Raw genomic sequence first — 13,917 nt, 5'->3', positions numbered from 1 at the left:
CCCCAGCAAGGACAACCAGCAGATGCTGCTGGTGAAGCAACCAGATGGTGGACAGCCAAGAAGGTGTCCATCCTGCAGAAGCTCCTTTAGTCCACCTTCATTTCCAGAGCCCAAGCAGAAGTTTCGTTGCTTAAAAGCCACTTCTGTGGCTTACTAATTTATTTGAAGCATTTGAAAAATCCTCATTTGATCTGAAGAGCTGGATCAGACCCAGATCCCTGTGATGCATCAAGCCTGACCTGCCCGATGCCAAGTTCTCCAACGTCCCTTCCCAGCGCTGATTAAAAGCCCTTCACCAAGGGACATGCAGGAGTTGGTGCAACAAGCATCTCCCATGGGGCTGCATTGATCTCTCCTGCTGGGAGCGAGAAGATAATTAAGGGCAACCTCTTCAGGCACCACTTACTGGGAAGCAAGACACGTCTCTGTCAGCTGGCTGGTATTGTTCGTGGCCGATCGTCGCCGGCTCTCCCTGCAGCCCTCATGCACAGACCCATCCGCCCACCCCCATTAAAGGCTCCAGCTCTGCTTCTGCCACTCAGCTGGGAGAAAGCTGAAGCTTTAATACCCCTGCTCTTTCCTAATTGCCTCATTTGGCCATTGATACTCAAGTGCTAATTGCTGCTGGTCAGCAAGCCATTCAAAACCAGCTGCAAGGAACAGCAGGCATGATTTTAACCAGTGGGATTTTTTTTTTTTAAAAAACAAAACCACCCTCCCTTTCTTGCTGCGAGTTGGCTATTCCTCTAGCAGATGGCCAAAAAAGCACAGTTTAATGCAGCTACCTTGGGGTGTGTAGGAAGTGTGCATGAAATGCAAATTCCCTCTCCTCCGTACAACCTTACTGGGGAAGGTTTCTCTCTCCAGACCTCAAGACCTCTCCTTTCCTTTAGCATCTTCATGGGTACTTTGTTGATCTCTTCCTTCTGGCATCGAGGTGAGACATGGCTTTGTGCCACCTTGTGTTTTCCATCATAGCCGGAGCCCTGATTCCTGTTCTCCCTCCACCTTCATGAAATACATCCTAGGCGATAAAAGAGCCTTTCTCCATCCTTGACCCCCAGAAGGCCATGGAAAGATGTGACCCCTCCAACTAAACATCACAGTTAGAGTCATGTCCCTTAAAGCCACATCCCCACGGATATGTTTTTGGGCTGCCTTGCAAATACCTGCGGCAAAGCCAAACCCTCTAATTCCTTTTGCAGGGGGTTACGAGGGATCAGGGGCACCAGATAGTATCTTTTTCCCCCCTAACATCACACATTTGGGAGCTGATGTAGTAAAATGATCCGTAAGCACACTACTAATCCCAGAGCTACCCAACCCCTTTCTTTGCATGTTGGCAATGGCACATTCCTAGGTTTCCACGCTGCCATAACCTGATGCTTGCAGTTAATTCAGCCTCGATGCAAATGTGCTGGTTCTGAATGATGAAATTCTTCAGAGTAAAATGCTCAGACTCTAAGATCTAGTTTAGGAGCTGCACGTCACTGTCTGATCCCAAATTTACACCTCACTTGAAACCAGGATTCTAATTTCTTACCCTGTGCCAACCCGGGGAAAACCAAGCTCCCGCTAAGATACACAATCCTAAAATCCAGAATTCTTTCACCCTGACTCCAAATCCCCACAAATATACGGGTAAATGCTACTGTGAATGGGAAGCCCACGTCTGTCACCCTTGGAGCCACAGCCTATCATCCAGTTTTCCAACCATCCAGTGGTTGCTCTTGGAAATCCTAGCATTTATACTGATTTTAGCAAGTGTGATTTTCTTGGATAGTCACTCCCAGAGACAAGCTATATATTCTTCTTTTGAGCTCATTGCCTATTTTTAAGCATTGCACTGATGCAAAGAGAAAGCAAGGTCAACACCTTGTGGCTTGGTCTACTGCCAAGCTCAATGGGTAGACACCATACAACAGCAGGCAAGAGTTCTAGCCATGAATTTGTCCTCATTTTCCAATTTCTTCATATAATTTCTCAAAGAATGGGAGTATAGCTGGACAGATTTTTCATTAACCTGAAGAAGGCTGCTTTTGAGTAACTCAACTGATTCAAACCCTGTGCAGAGGAATAAATTTGCATGTAGGGCAACTCTGCTTAATTTGGTGGTGCTAGCACTGGAGAAAGAGCAGATGAGGTTTGTACAAGCCCTTTCCATGCAGTTATGACGTTTCCGATTTCTCCATTTGTGGCTTCTTTAAGCCAAAGAACAAACTGCCAAGAATAAGGGTATCTGAGGAAAACCGCATGGAGGCACGTGGGCTCCCGCAGAAGTTGCGTGACCGACAAGGTGTCCCCTCCTCCCTCCCGCTGGCTCTGGGCCTGAAGATATTTTGTTCATGATGCAACTTCCATTATTTCCATAGCAACCATCTTTTGTCAGGTCTCAAGACTGGAGATTTTTAACAACTCCATTTGCCAATTCAAGCCCCAGAAGGAAGTGGGCTGCAAAAGGAGAAAGTTCTCATTCAAATGCAAAATAGCTGCAATAATAGCTGAGGGGTGCGGGGGGGGCCCATCGCTTGGGCACGTTGCTTTTCATCCAACTGTTCCTTCTTTGCTTGGTTTACGCAGTGTGAAAGAGCCTCATCCAGCGACACTTCTGACACTGGAAGCCACGACGTGCGTTGGGGCACTCAGACAATGCCAAGCCCAGCTGGCATGGGCCTGAATGAGATTTCCCTCTCCTCAATGAAAAGATATTTCTTTTCTTCAATGGGAGCTTTGATCTGGTTCTGTCAAAACCACCCTGGGGTCTCTTGGGAATGTGCTTGAGGCCTCCTAGCCCCCAGCCCCTTCCTAGGCCAAAGAGGTCCTCTGCCCTCTGTCCACTTCTTGCAAGAAGCATCAGCTTCCATCACATTGTATCTCAGCTCTCAACAAGCCTAAAATTAATGTCTGAAACGTGCTGCGAATGGGCTTGTGTGTCACCACACCAGGAGAAGACGCCTGAGACGCCAGTGCTGCTGCTGAGCAAAACCCCGGCCCGAGGGGACGGGGCTCATCGCTTCTTCCCACCTACCAGCACACGGGGCTGTCACTGCTGCGAAACGATAAATGTTTTGTGCAAGTTTGCCATCCTGCCTTCCCTAGCTCCTTGCTGGGATATAGGGACACCAGTTCATACCCGGCTCATTTGCAAATCGGGGTCATGGAAGTCTTATAAGCCCCTCCAAAATCTCAGCCTGGAGGATCCATTGGCCTCATCCCTAATTTTTGCCCCAGAGGTCTCACCCACAACAGCTTTGCCCTGCTTCCTAGGGTATTGCTTCTCCCAGAAGACAAGTAACTTCATCAAAGTCAACCTCCTGCCAAATAATTTGGCTGTTCATTAGAAAAAGTAGCAAACTAGTAAGAAGCATTTCATGCTTGTGCATTCACTTTTTTTGTTACCACTTACTTTTGCAGTGGCCTAGAGCCAGCAGCAGCCCTTTGAGCTGACCTCTTTTCATTGAAGCCCTTCTCCTGTCATCTCCCAACACAAACCAGTACAGAACTGGGACTGGAGACAACCTCGATGGCAATGAGGGGGCAAGGAAGCAGGGCTGGCAGCTGGAAATGCAACCTTTCCAGGGGCTCCCCAAAAGGAAGCTGTCTCCTGGTGGCCAGAGAAACTTCAATCTCTTTCATAAAATCTCATTTAAAACCTGAGGGCGACCATGAAAACCAGTTCTGCTCTGAGCATCGCCTGGCTTCCCCAGCTCCAGCAGCAGCGGGCTCTGGTGCGGCGGGCTCGGGTCCGTGCTACCCGCCTCGCTGCCTGCCTGGGCAATTAGGTGAAGCATCTTTTAAATTGTAATCCTGCAAAGAAAATAAAAAGACCTGGGAAATGCAGACTTCCAAAAGGGGAGCTTTGAATAATCCCACCCTTCCCCACAACCTTTTATAATGCCTTCGACAATGGCTTCGCTGTGCTTTTCTGGGACCTTTGTGGGCCTGACGGTGATGTCGGAGCCCTGCCGCCTTGGCAAATCTTTGCTGATATCATTACCCACAAAAGGGCTCTAAAAGCTTCTGTGATGTTTTCACTCGATGAATGTATTTTTTTTTCCCTTCACTGAATAAACCCTTCCAGGACTCACGGGGTTGCCGGGGTGTGTGTGTGTACACTGAGCCGCGAGGAAACCCCAGCTCCAGCCCGCAGGCTTTCGCAGGCTGCCCCGCCGGGCACTTGGGTCAGCTCCAGCTGGTTTTTCAAATCCATCTCCAGCTTGCTTTCTTTTTCCCCTAAGCACCCCAATCTCAGCAAAAGCAAAAGAGGAAAGATGCCTGGTCTTTGAGACGACAGCAGTCTGATGTCGGAGTGCTATCCCAGCACCTTTTTAACTCAACATTTTTATCTTTACCTGCTTTGCTACCCTTTGGTCCTGCATTGCAAGAAGGCAAGGCAGGGCATGCTCTGCATGAGTTAACCAAAAAACTAGGCAGGGGTGTTTACCTCATTTCCAGGGCAGACATCTCCCGGACACAGGACCAGCCTTTTTGGGTGCATTTTCTCCAACAGAGAGCGCAGGAGGCAGCTCTGTTAAAAAGCAAAGTCATGCCTGAAGCACACAAATAAAAAAACCACTGTGGTTTTCTCCAGATTTTCATCTTGCTGTTGCATGCAGACACTATCTAAGCCTTGCACATAAAAGCTAAAAGTTTTACATCCACCTGCAGAAATAAAACAGTAGAAAGGGTAGACACGCTCCAGACAAACCAAATGCGCTGACAGGATTCACACCAAAATCGTGCCCCACCAGATTAATTGGGGAAAGCCTTGTTTGATGCCAGGGAGGTCACAGTCTTGGGTTGATCTGCAAAAGATGTTGAAGAACTGAGCCAGGCTGTGAGCAAGGAGAGGGAACGCAGACACTGCCCCATCCTACATCCTCGTCTGGTCTGATGGGGTACCCGCGGGTGCAATGCAGCCCTTGGAGACCCCTACTCCTGCACTAGGCAGAGGGATCCAGGACCACTCAGCCTCTACCTGGGAGCTACAGGAGGGGAGTCCAGACCTAAACGTGTCTGCAGCGGGATATGTCCTACCTTGAGGACATCTGGGACCTTCATCCCATCCATCCCAGGAGACTACTCCTTGCTGTACTGCTGAGCTCCATCACTGATTAACATTACATCTGAGAGCTTCATGCCCTTATTTCTTTTGGTCTTTTAATAAAAAGTTCTTAGGAAAGCAAGCTGGTATTGATTTGGCTTCATCCACAAATAAACTCTGCCCAAAAAACCCAAGATAAACTTTCTTGCCACTGCAGGATAAAAAAAAGCACACTGCTCATGCACACCCTGTTATGTAGAGGGCTGAGCATTTTAACTGTGTGAACCAGGTAAGGGGGAAGCTACGGTTTCATTTTAATAGCTCGTTGCATTTTTATAGTTCAAGGCTTTCAAAAGATTTTACAAACTCACTCTATTTACCTCTCAGTCCTTGGCCATGGGGTTTTGGCTAGGTTTTGATCCAAGAACAGTTTCTGTGGTCCACTCAGAAGCACCCCAAAGGCAAAAAATCCCACTGAAGGACCCACCTCATGAAGTTTCCTCCACCTGGCACCAAAATCTTGGGAAAACCACCCTGCTCAGTTTGACCTGGGCTCCAGTCCCTGCTCCCAAACAGTGTGTGCAACTGAGTAAGCACCTCTAAAACCACAAGCAGCCCCCACCAAGAGAGTATAGGTGTGAGTCCTCAAAAACAACGTGGGAGTCTCTGATTATAAGGTGATTTTTCAGTACAGCTCAGAGCCTCAATAAGATGACACTATTGATAAGTCCCGAGCAGGTACGTGTGGAATACTGACTCCACCAAAATATCTCAGCCTTGTTATACACAACAGATCCATTGGAGACATTTTCTTTTGGCTCTTTCAAAATCCTGCCTGTGATGAAAGAAACGTCCCAAGGACGCTCATGCTTCTGCATGAAAAAGAAATGCAGCTAAAAGCAAAAGAACGGTCTGCGGTGATTCTCCTCCATCATAGAGAAGGCTGAAAACAAAGAGGAGCAGAAGCAAAGCTGGTTTTATGCCTTGTGCTGACATTAAAGCAGCCGTCCATGGCACTGCTTACTCCTGCTGTGTTTCGGAAGGCTTTATTCCCGTTAGATACAGGGTCATGGCTACCAGCCAGCAAGGCGACTGGCAGCGTTAATGCATTTACTTCAGCACCAGTGCCTGGCAAGGATGTTAGTTATTTCTGCAAAAGCAACAGGAAAAGCCCCAGAGGAAAGAGGAAAAATCTGACATACACCCTGGAGCTCAGTGTGGAGACCAGAGGGAACATGTTTAAAACCATTTTCTTTCTGTGAGTGGCTGACTGCAATGACCCTGGTTTAGAAATTCAAAGACACCAGGTTGTGGAATCCAAATTTTAGCTCAGCAAGTGCTCCTCGTCACCAGAGCTGTCTCTGCTGCCGGTGGCTGACGCACCCTCCCGAATCATCCAGGTTAAAGTAATTTCTCCTGCGTGCTGTGAAACCACTGAGCTTCAATACCCATTCCTGGCATTGCACTGCAAACAGCCAACTGCCTGGGTTTTAGGTACACTGAAATGAGGCTTTGCAGGCATAACATGGGCATCGGTAAAAAAGATGACACATGAAACGAGATTTTTGGAACAGCAAAGGATCCTAACCTGTCCCGCTCCCTCGTTCAAAGGGGAATACCAAACCAGCAGCTCCGAATGCCAAAAATCAAATGGCTCTCTTCTTCTCCACTGTTGTAGTCCAAGCACAATGCTGAAGGTATTAAACATGTTCGCTGCAATTATTTAAACAACTTAAGGACAGAACAGGGATCAATTTTGCACGCCTCTCAGAAAACACCCTACACGCTGGTTAATCACCGGGAAACAGGGACCTTCCCTCCCGCATGCAGAGGTTTTCCCGCATGCCAGTGATCATTCCTGATGGAATTGCTCAGAGCTACAGTTCTCCCAGCACGGCAGAAATCGAGGTCATTAAGCAACTGAATCCACGGGTCTCATTTCACAGGAGGATCACCTTAGCCAGACTTTTCCATGAGCAAGTAAATCAATCTCAGGTATAACAGGTGAACTATGGGAAATAACACAGGAAATGAATTAATAATCATGACAGGTTGCAATTGCCTATTTTTAGTTCTTTGTGCGGGGCAAGAATATGCTGGTTTATGTTTGTATGTAGATAAACCACCTGAGTGTAATGAACTTCTAAAGCAAAGAGACATCACAGAAATTAGCACGGCGTAAATGCATACCTGTGTAAATGGGGAATTCTTTGCGAATGCATCCTGTAACAGTGAGTTACAACAATGTAGAAAGTTGGTAATTGGCTTTGGAAAATGTTGCTTGCTTGCTGTTGGATCTTTTTTCCTTTCAGCAAAAAGAAATGGCAATGAACTGGACAGACACGGATACACAAGACAGGGTGGAAGACAATACACCGAGCGGTGATGGACAGTTATCTTTAATCATTAAATCCCTGAGAAAAACAATTTTATGCCCCTGTCCTCTCTCTAGCACAAAACCTCACATTGTTAAATCTATGTATTCCTCATAATATATATAATAATATAATAAAATATAGAAACGTATTCCTGCCTGGAGTTAGGCACAACAGCTGCCAGCAAGCAGCCCAGGACTGAATGGGCACCAAGCGTGACTCTCCACCTGCAAAATAACCACGTCATGGGCCAGGTATTTGGCAATGTGAACTTGGGGAACTTGACCTTATGAGAGAGATTTTCCCCTGCCGGACTATTCATCCGTTGCCTTCTCCGATCATAGCATTTCCTAAACAAGGGATTAAAGCATCTGTAAAACACCTTGGAAGTTTCCCTGCAATTAGCAGCCAAGCGCTAGGACAAAATCAACCGTTAAAGTGCCTTAGTCACCTTAGGGTGATGCAAATGGCCATGAGGTGGAAAGGGCTGATTTCTTCTCTGGCAGAAAAGTATTAGCAGAAGACAGCTTCAGCATCTGTGGGACTAAAGGGACTTCTGTGCAAAAAGCATTGCTCCGTATCACAGCCGGCAAGGGCACGCGGCTCTGGACGTTGTGCAGGTGCTGATTCAAGGGAAAGAGAAATCATTAGGTCCCCATTCATCACCAGCACTCACGCAACGAGAGTAAAGCACTCGATTCCTTTCTGCAACATCGCATTAAAACCACAAGAGCTGCGAGCAATGAAAGGATGCAGTAAAATAAATTCTCCTCTCAACTTGGGTGGAAATGGGTTAGCAGGTCCAAAAGCTACCAGGGAAGGAGGAATAAACGCATGCACATAAATGGCAAAATTCATGGGCACGTAAACCGCTTCTTTTTTTGTTTGTTTCTTTTTAGGTAAGCAGGCTAAGGAGGGACTAATGACAAATTAAAATAAAATAACACCGTGGTAATTTAGAGGGAGTCAGAAGTTCTTCATATAATGAGGTGGAATTAAAGTGCTGGAGCGTCTCCACATATCTACGCGTGCTTCTAGGGAGAAAACATGAGAACGATAGGGTCAGGGCCAGGATTTACCAACACAAAATTAGAAAAAGCAAGTGAGGGAAATGCAGTGACAAAACCCCAATGCCCAAACCCTCAAGCTGTTCGCCTGGGGAAGTTTGGGGCATTCAGTACAGTGTTGAGGCTTAATAAAATATAGTAATTCAAAAGAGAAAAGATCACCTTTTTATTCTGCTGGGTGACAGCAAGCGTGGAGACGGAAAGGTGGAAAAAGGAGCTGCCAGACTGGAATAGATCAGAAAGCAGAAATGTTAAACAGTTTATAGCTTTAGGGTTTCCTCCTCATTTGTACTTGAGCTGCTGTGAAATCCCCTCCTCCCTCCTTTCGCAGACGTTACCCCTCTCCCTGCTCTCCAGGTCCCCGCAGAGGAGGGCTGGATCCTGCTCGGCGTCTCTCACCTCCAGCAGTTGCTGTCAGCTGGGGAATTTGCTCCTGATTTATTCCACACCGGAGAAGCACCTGACAAAAGAAAGAAATGATACAGCTGTTGAGGGAAAGTACTTTTTTTTCTTCCTACTTGGCCAAAAGCTTTCTCAGGAAATTGTATTATCAGCCATGGATAAAATGAAGTACCGCTAATGGAAACCTAATTGATTTTTCATATTTGCTGACTTGCAGCAAAGAGATTAGAAAGTCAAAGATAGTCCGTAACCTCGATCAAGTCAGAGAAATGAGGTTTAGAGGTACATGACAAAATGCCCCCCGCTTCAGCTTTTGGGAGACTTTTCCACACTCCAAACATTTTTGCCAGCTATGGGACAAACTTCTGCCCAAGCTACAAGGTTCTGCAGGTTTTGCCTGCATTAAAACCCTCCTGATGGGAGGGTACCAGCAGGCGGGAGGCCTTTTGCTTTTATTTAAAGAGAAAAAGGTGATCAATGATATCCAGTGAAGGAGTAAGAGACAGTCAAAGAAAAGCAAAATCCTTCCGTGTGCAGTAAATTAGATTACGGGGACAAGAGACAAAAAATGTAATATAGAGAACAGAAGCTGCAGCAGACAAACAAACAAGCGGCACAAACCTTTAAGACTACTGAGAAATAAACATTTAATTAAAAAGCCAATCGCTAAGCAAGCAGGAAACGTTCCCTCAGCTTCACAGGAGCAGACAAAGATAGTAAAGCCTTACCAGCTTACTCCTAGTTAGAGAGACCTAAAGGTCAGGCTTAATTAAAACTCAGACCACCCCGCCATTGGCATCTGTTTTACAAAATAAAATCAGATTCCCAGCTGGTATCTGGTGCCTTTGGCTGGAGAAAAAGACAGATCTCCAGCTCTTCCAGCACCAGGCACCAAACATTCCTGCCTTGTCACCAAAATCACTGGGGACAGAAATTTTTGCAGGCTTCAGATCAGGCACGAGGAGATCAAAGCCAATTCCTAACCCATTTTTTTGTACAGGGCAGGTGGCTGCAGAGGCGAGGACGCAGCCAGGAGCTGAAGTCCATGAACGCGCCAGTCATTGCTCTCACACCCAGCCACGATCCCATTATCAAGGGTAAAAATGACTCGACTCTAACTGTGCGTGGCTACCCACTTCAACAGAGGGAGACGGGGATTTTGCCGGGAGTTCATAGATACAGTGAATCTATTAAGTTACTTAAGTTGTGCCCTAGGCAGGGTTTTTCAACCTACCGCTTTGAGTTTGCGTGGATGTGGCTCCCTGCCCTTCTTACTGACAATTTCACAAATCCTAAAGAAAACACCTTAATTTTCCTTCCCCCTTTTTGAGAGATTAACCCAGGAAACCACCAGCTCCCCGCAGTATCTATAATCCACCCCTACTGCTTTGTATCAACTCCACAGCAATTAGGCACCTATTTTGCTGCCGACTGCTGCTTTTCATCCAATTGCCCGTGTCGCATAATCATCTCGTCGTTTGGCTCGGATGCGTTTCTTTCTCCACTTGTTACCGCTGCTCCGGCATTTAAAACACAAATTCATCAAGGCAAGAACCGCCTATTCATCATACTTGCACGCCGTGGCTTAGCACGAGGGGCAGAAGGCCTCTCCAAGAATGCAAATAAACACCTCCAAGGAAAAGCACTAAGCAACAGACTAATTCATACAAAAACTTTATTAGAAATGAGGACACAGCCTCCCAGGAACAACATTCTACATTATCTCCCAAACTTTTACAGTTTAACAGCCATAATTAAATACAAGTAGCTACAAAAACCGTGCGCATCTCTATAAAAGAAGGGAGAACTAATCCTCAAATCGCCATTGTTTCAAACATGGCCGGAGAAAGCGTTTTTCCACGGTGGTTTGCACGCACGTGGGCACGCAGACACCCACCGAGGCTGTGAGCTGGCACGCTGTGGGTGGGGTTTTTTGTTGCTTTTTGTCCTAGGAACCAGGATGGGGTTTGATCTTATCAGAAGTCTGTATTGCTTTAATTCAAAGAGAGGGAGAGAAGAGCAAATTGTTATGGCTCGATATTGCACCTCATATGTTATGCTGGGTAAATAGTTGTTACTTTCAAATCTTAAAATCGCACAAAAGTGACTATTATCCTATCACTAGTTTTATTTCAATGGTAAATAATAATAATTAATAATAATAATAATAAAAAACAGAGGTACTACTGTCACAAAAAAAAAGACCAGTCTCATTTAATCACCATCTACAGATGAGAAAATAAAGGATAAATAGGGCCTAGTTTATAAAAGCCTTTTCTTCTACTCATACCCAAAAAACTATCTCCCGTCTAATCCAGGACCAGCTTTAACAGCGCTAATTTTTCGCATCAGCCACTATATTTTTATCAGCGCATCAACCACTACATTATGACTGCAATTCAGCCGCACGCTATTTAGTACAAAACACAAAAAAGGAGGAAAAAATACTTAAAATATATCCATTTCTCAACTTCCTTACAGGCGTTTTTCATGTCCTGTCATAAAAAAGAATTTAAAGCGAAATAGATATACAAAAGCTATTGTGCTCAAGTCAGCGGCGTATGTACACGTTAAAATCAGAACAATACAAAAAGTATTCTAGTAGCAAAGGCAATGTGTAATATTTTATATAAACAGCGTTTGAAAAGTATAAAATTAGGAAATAATGCATAGAAGAGCATGTTTCACGGGCCCTGCGGCAACGCGTTATTCGCAGCGACGGCTGCGTTAGCAAATCCGTGCAGCGAAGGCAGAATTCACACTGGATCCCGGAGTGAACAACTCACTGCCTGCAGAATTCGCTGGTTATGTTGGGAAGGGGGTAGGCAAAGAGGGAGAAATCCAGGATGTATTTTGGCAACAGCTCTTTTATCAGGCGGCGCTGGGTGTTGCACAGGTAGTAATGGAGCGTTTCTGCCGTCACGGGCTTGTACCACGACTGCCGCTCGGGGAAGCGGACGAAGGAGGGCGACCGGACCCGCTCGAGGACGTAGTTGGCGTCCGCGTTCAGCCGCTCGTAGGAGCCGATGAAGTCGTACCTGACGGCGCAGGGCTGGCACAGGTTGTAGATGGGCATCCAGTGCTCATTCATCCGCTCCGCCTCCTCGTCCAGCAGGTACCGCAGAAACTCGGAGAAGGTCACGTCGTCGCCCGCCGAGTTGCCCCCGTTCTTCCGGTACCGCCTGACGATCTCCACCCCGTACTTCTGCTGGTACTCCTTGATCTCCCCAAATTTATTCCTGTAGGCCGACAGCAGCCTCTCCATGGGGTTGCGCACGAAGACGAACTTGTAGTAGTTCTTCAGGCGGTAGCTGATCTCGTCCGGCTTCATGTCGCCCAGGAACACCAGGTCGCTCTTGTGGTCCATCTTCAGCTTGACGTCGACGCTCTCCAGCGCCCCGTCCAGCACCTTCAGGATGCGCTTCCAGTTGGAGCAGGCCACCTTGGGCACGTAGCAGTACAAGAAGCGGTACTTGTCGCTGACCAGGAGGTGCCGGAGGACCGTCCGGCGCTGACCGGCCGGCAGCTCCCAGACGCTGCGGGGCATGGCCCGCTGCCCGCAGACGGCGCGGATGGTGCGGTTGCGGATGTCCCGCAGCACCTCGTACTCCAGCTCGCCGCCGGCCTCCTCCTCCTCGCCGCCGCCGCCTCGCCGGGAGAGCTCCCCCGCCGCCGGGTGCAGCGGCGGCGGCTTCACCTCGGCCAGGATACCCTTCTCGATCATGAGGAGCAGCCCGCTGGAGGCCAGGATCACGCCGAACATCAGCATGGAGGGCAGCAGCACGGTGCCGCCGCCGCCGCCGCCGCCCCGAGGCCGGGAGCGGCTGCGGCCCGAGGCGGCCGCCCGCCTCACCTCCCCGGGGAAGGCGGGACGGGGGAACATGGCCTCGGAGGGGGGGAATCTGCCCGCCGCCGCCGCCGCCGCCGCCTCAGCCGCCGCGCCGCATGCCGGGGCCGGAGGGGAGCCGGGGAAGAAGGAGGGCGGCTCGCCCGGCTGCCGGCGGCCTGACCGAGGCGGGGCGGCGGCCGGCAGTGACGGCCGCGGAGGGCGGGCCGCGGGCCGGGGGAGGCGGCGGCCATTTCGCGGCGGTTCCGCCCCCGCCGCTCGCTTCCCTGGCGGGGAAGGGCCGAGGGCGGCGGAGGGAGGTTTCCCCCGGCTTGGCGAGGAGGGGAGCGAGGCCGCAGCCGCCCGCCGGCTTTCCAGTCAGCGCTGCGGCAGCCGCAGGGACGTCGAGCCGCCCGCCGGCGGCCGTCAGGCACGGCTGCCTCCGACCGGCGGGCCGCGCTCCCCTCTCCCCGAAAGACGTTTTAAATGTAACTGACGATAAACACCCCGCCGGGGTGGGCTCCGAGTGACGGGGGAGCGCGGTTGACGAGCCCGGTGCGCTTCCCCAAGCTGCCGTGGAGCGCCTCGGTGGCTGTGGGCGGCGGGACCGGGTTTAATTAAGCGGCTGTCGGGCTTTCTGCGACGCTCGGCCAAACTGGCCCTAATGAGCGGTTGGGCCGTGCTTCATTACCGCGCAGTTTTAGCAGCCCAGAGGAGAAGGAGACGCAAGTTACCAGCTGAGCCGTGCACCGGCGGAGGGGCCGAGGGCGGCCGTGCCGCCACCCGAAAGCCAAAGGGCGAGGTTTCGAAAACTTCGTCGGTATTTCCCCCAAAGCAGCCACGAGCTGTAACCGGCAGCTTGTCATGAGAGCCGGGTCGGCGGCCTGAACAGCCCGCAGCATCAAGCCAGCCATACGGACGCCGTTGATTACATACAGCCCTTTCCGGAGCAGAAATCGTTTCATACTGGCATTGTTGTGCGTAGTTTTCTTCAATGCATTTTCAGAGAGTACCACGGGGCTTCTGCGTCTTAACTAGTCTTGCAGGGACTCTCTCTGTCAAAAGCTTTCTTAACATCAAGAGAAAAAGAGCTTCCACTTAGTTTTCTTTGATCAAAAGCCAAGAGCATTTTGTCAGCCAAGGCAGATAAAGCAGTTGTAGTGAAGTGCGAGAGCCTGAAGCTAGATTATTTTACAGTTTTAT

General features: G+C 49.0%; 1 protein-coding gene and 1 long non-coding RNA gene across 2 annotated transcripts; both read right to left on the bottom strand.

The window, feature by feature from the left end:
• Positions 1-669: 669 nt before the first annotated feature.
• On the bottom strand, positions 670-8,640 carry LOC115352000. Its single transcript, XR_003926971.2, has 4 exons — positions 7,871-8,640; positions 7,235-7,769; positions 4,445-6,757; positions 670-3,807 (listed from the first exon to the last, which is right to left on the bottom strand). It is a non-coding gene; the product is annotated as an uncharacterized LOC115352000 (long non-coding RNA).
• A 1,906-nt stretch (positions 8,641-10,546) lies between these two features.
• CHST14 (carbohydrate sulfotransferase 14) lies at positions 10,547-13,679 on the bottom strand. Its single transcript, XM_041129045.1, is given in 3 exon segments — positions 10,547-12,951; positions 12,953-13,306; positions 13,449-13,679. Coding segments are annotated over 3 exon segments (1,866 nt in total). The 3' UTR covers positions 10,547-11,670.
• Between the last annotated feature and the right edge of the window lie 238 nt (positions 13,680-13,917).

This window comes from Aquila chrysaetos, chromosome 16 (assembly GCF_900496995.4).
Source record: "Aquila chrysaetos chrysaetos chromosome 16, bAquChr1.4, whole genome shotgun sequence".
NCBI lineage: Eukaryota > Metazoa > Chordata > Aves > Accipitriformes > Accipitridae > Aquila > Aquila chrysaetos.
Note: the sequence above shows the minus strand (reverse complement) of the source record. Positions and strands in the feature narration are given on the sequence as shown.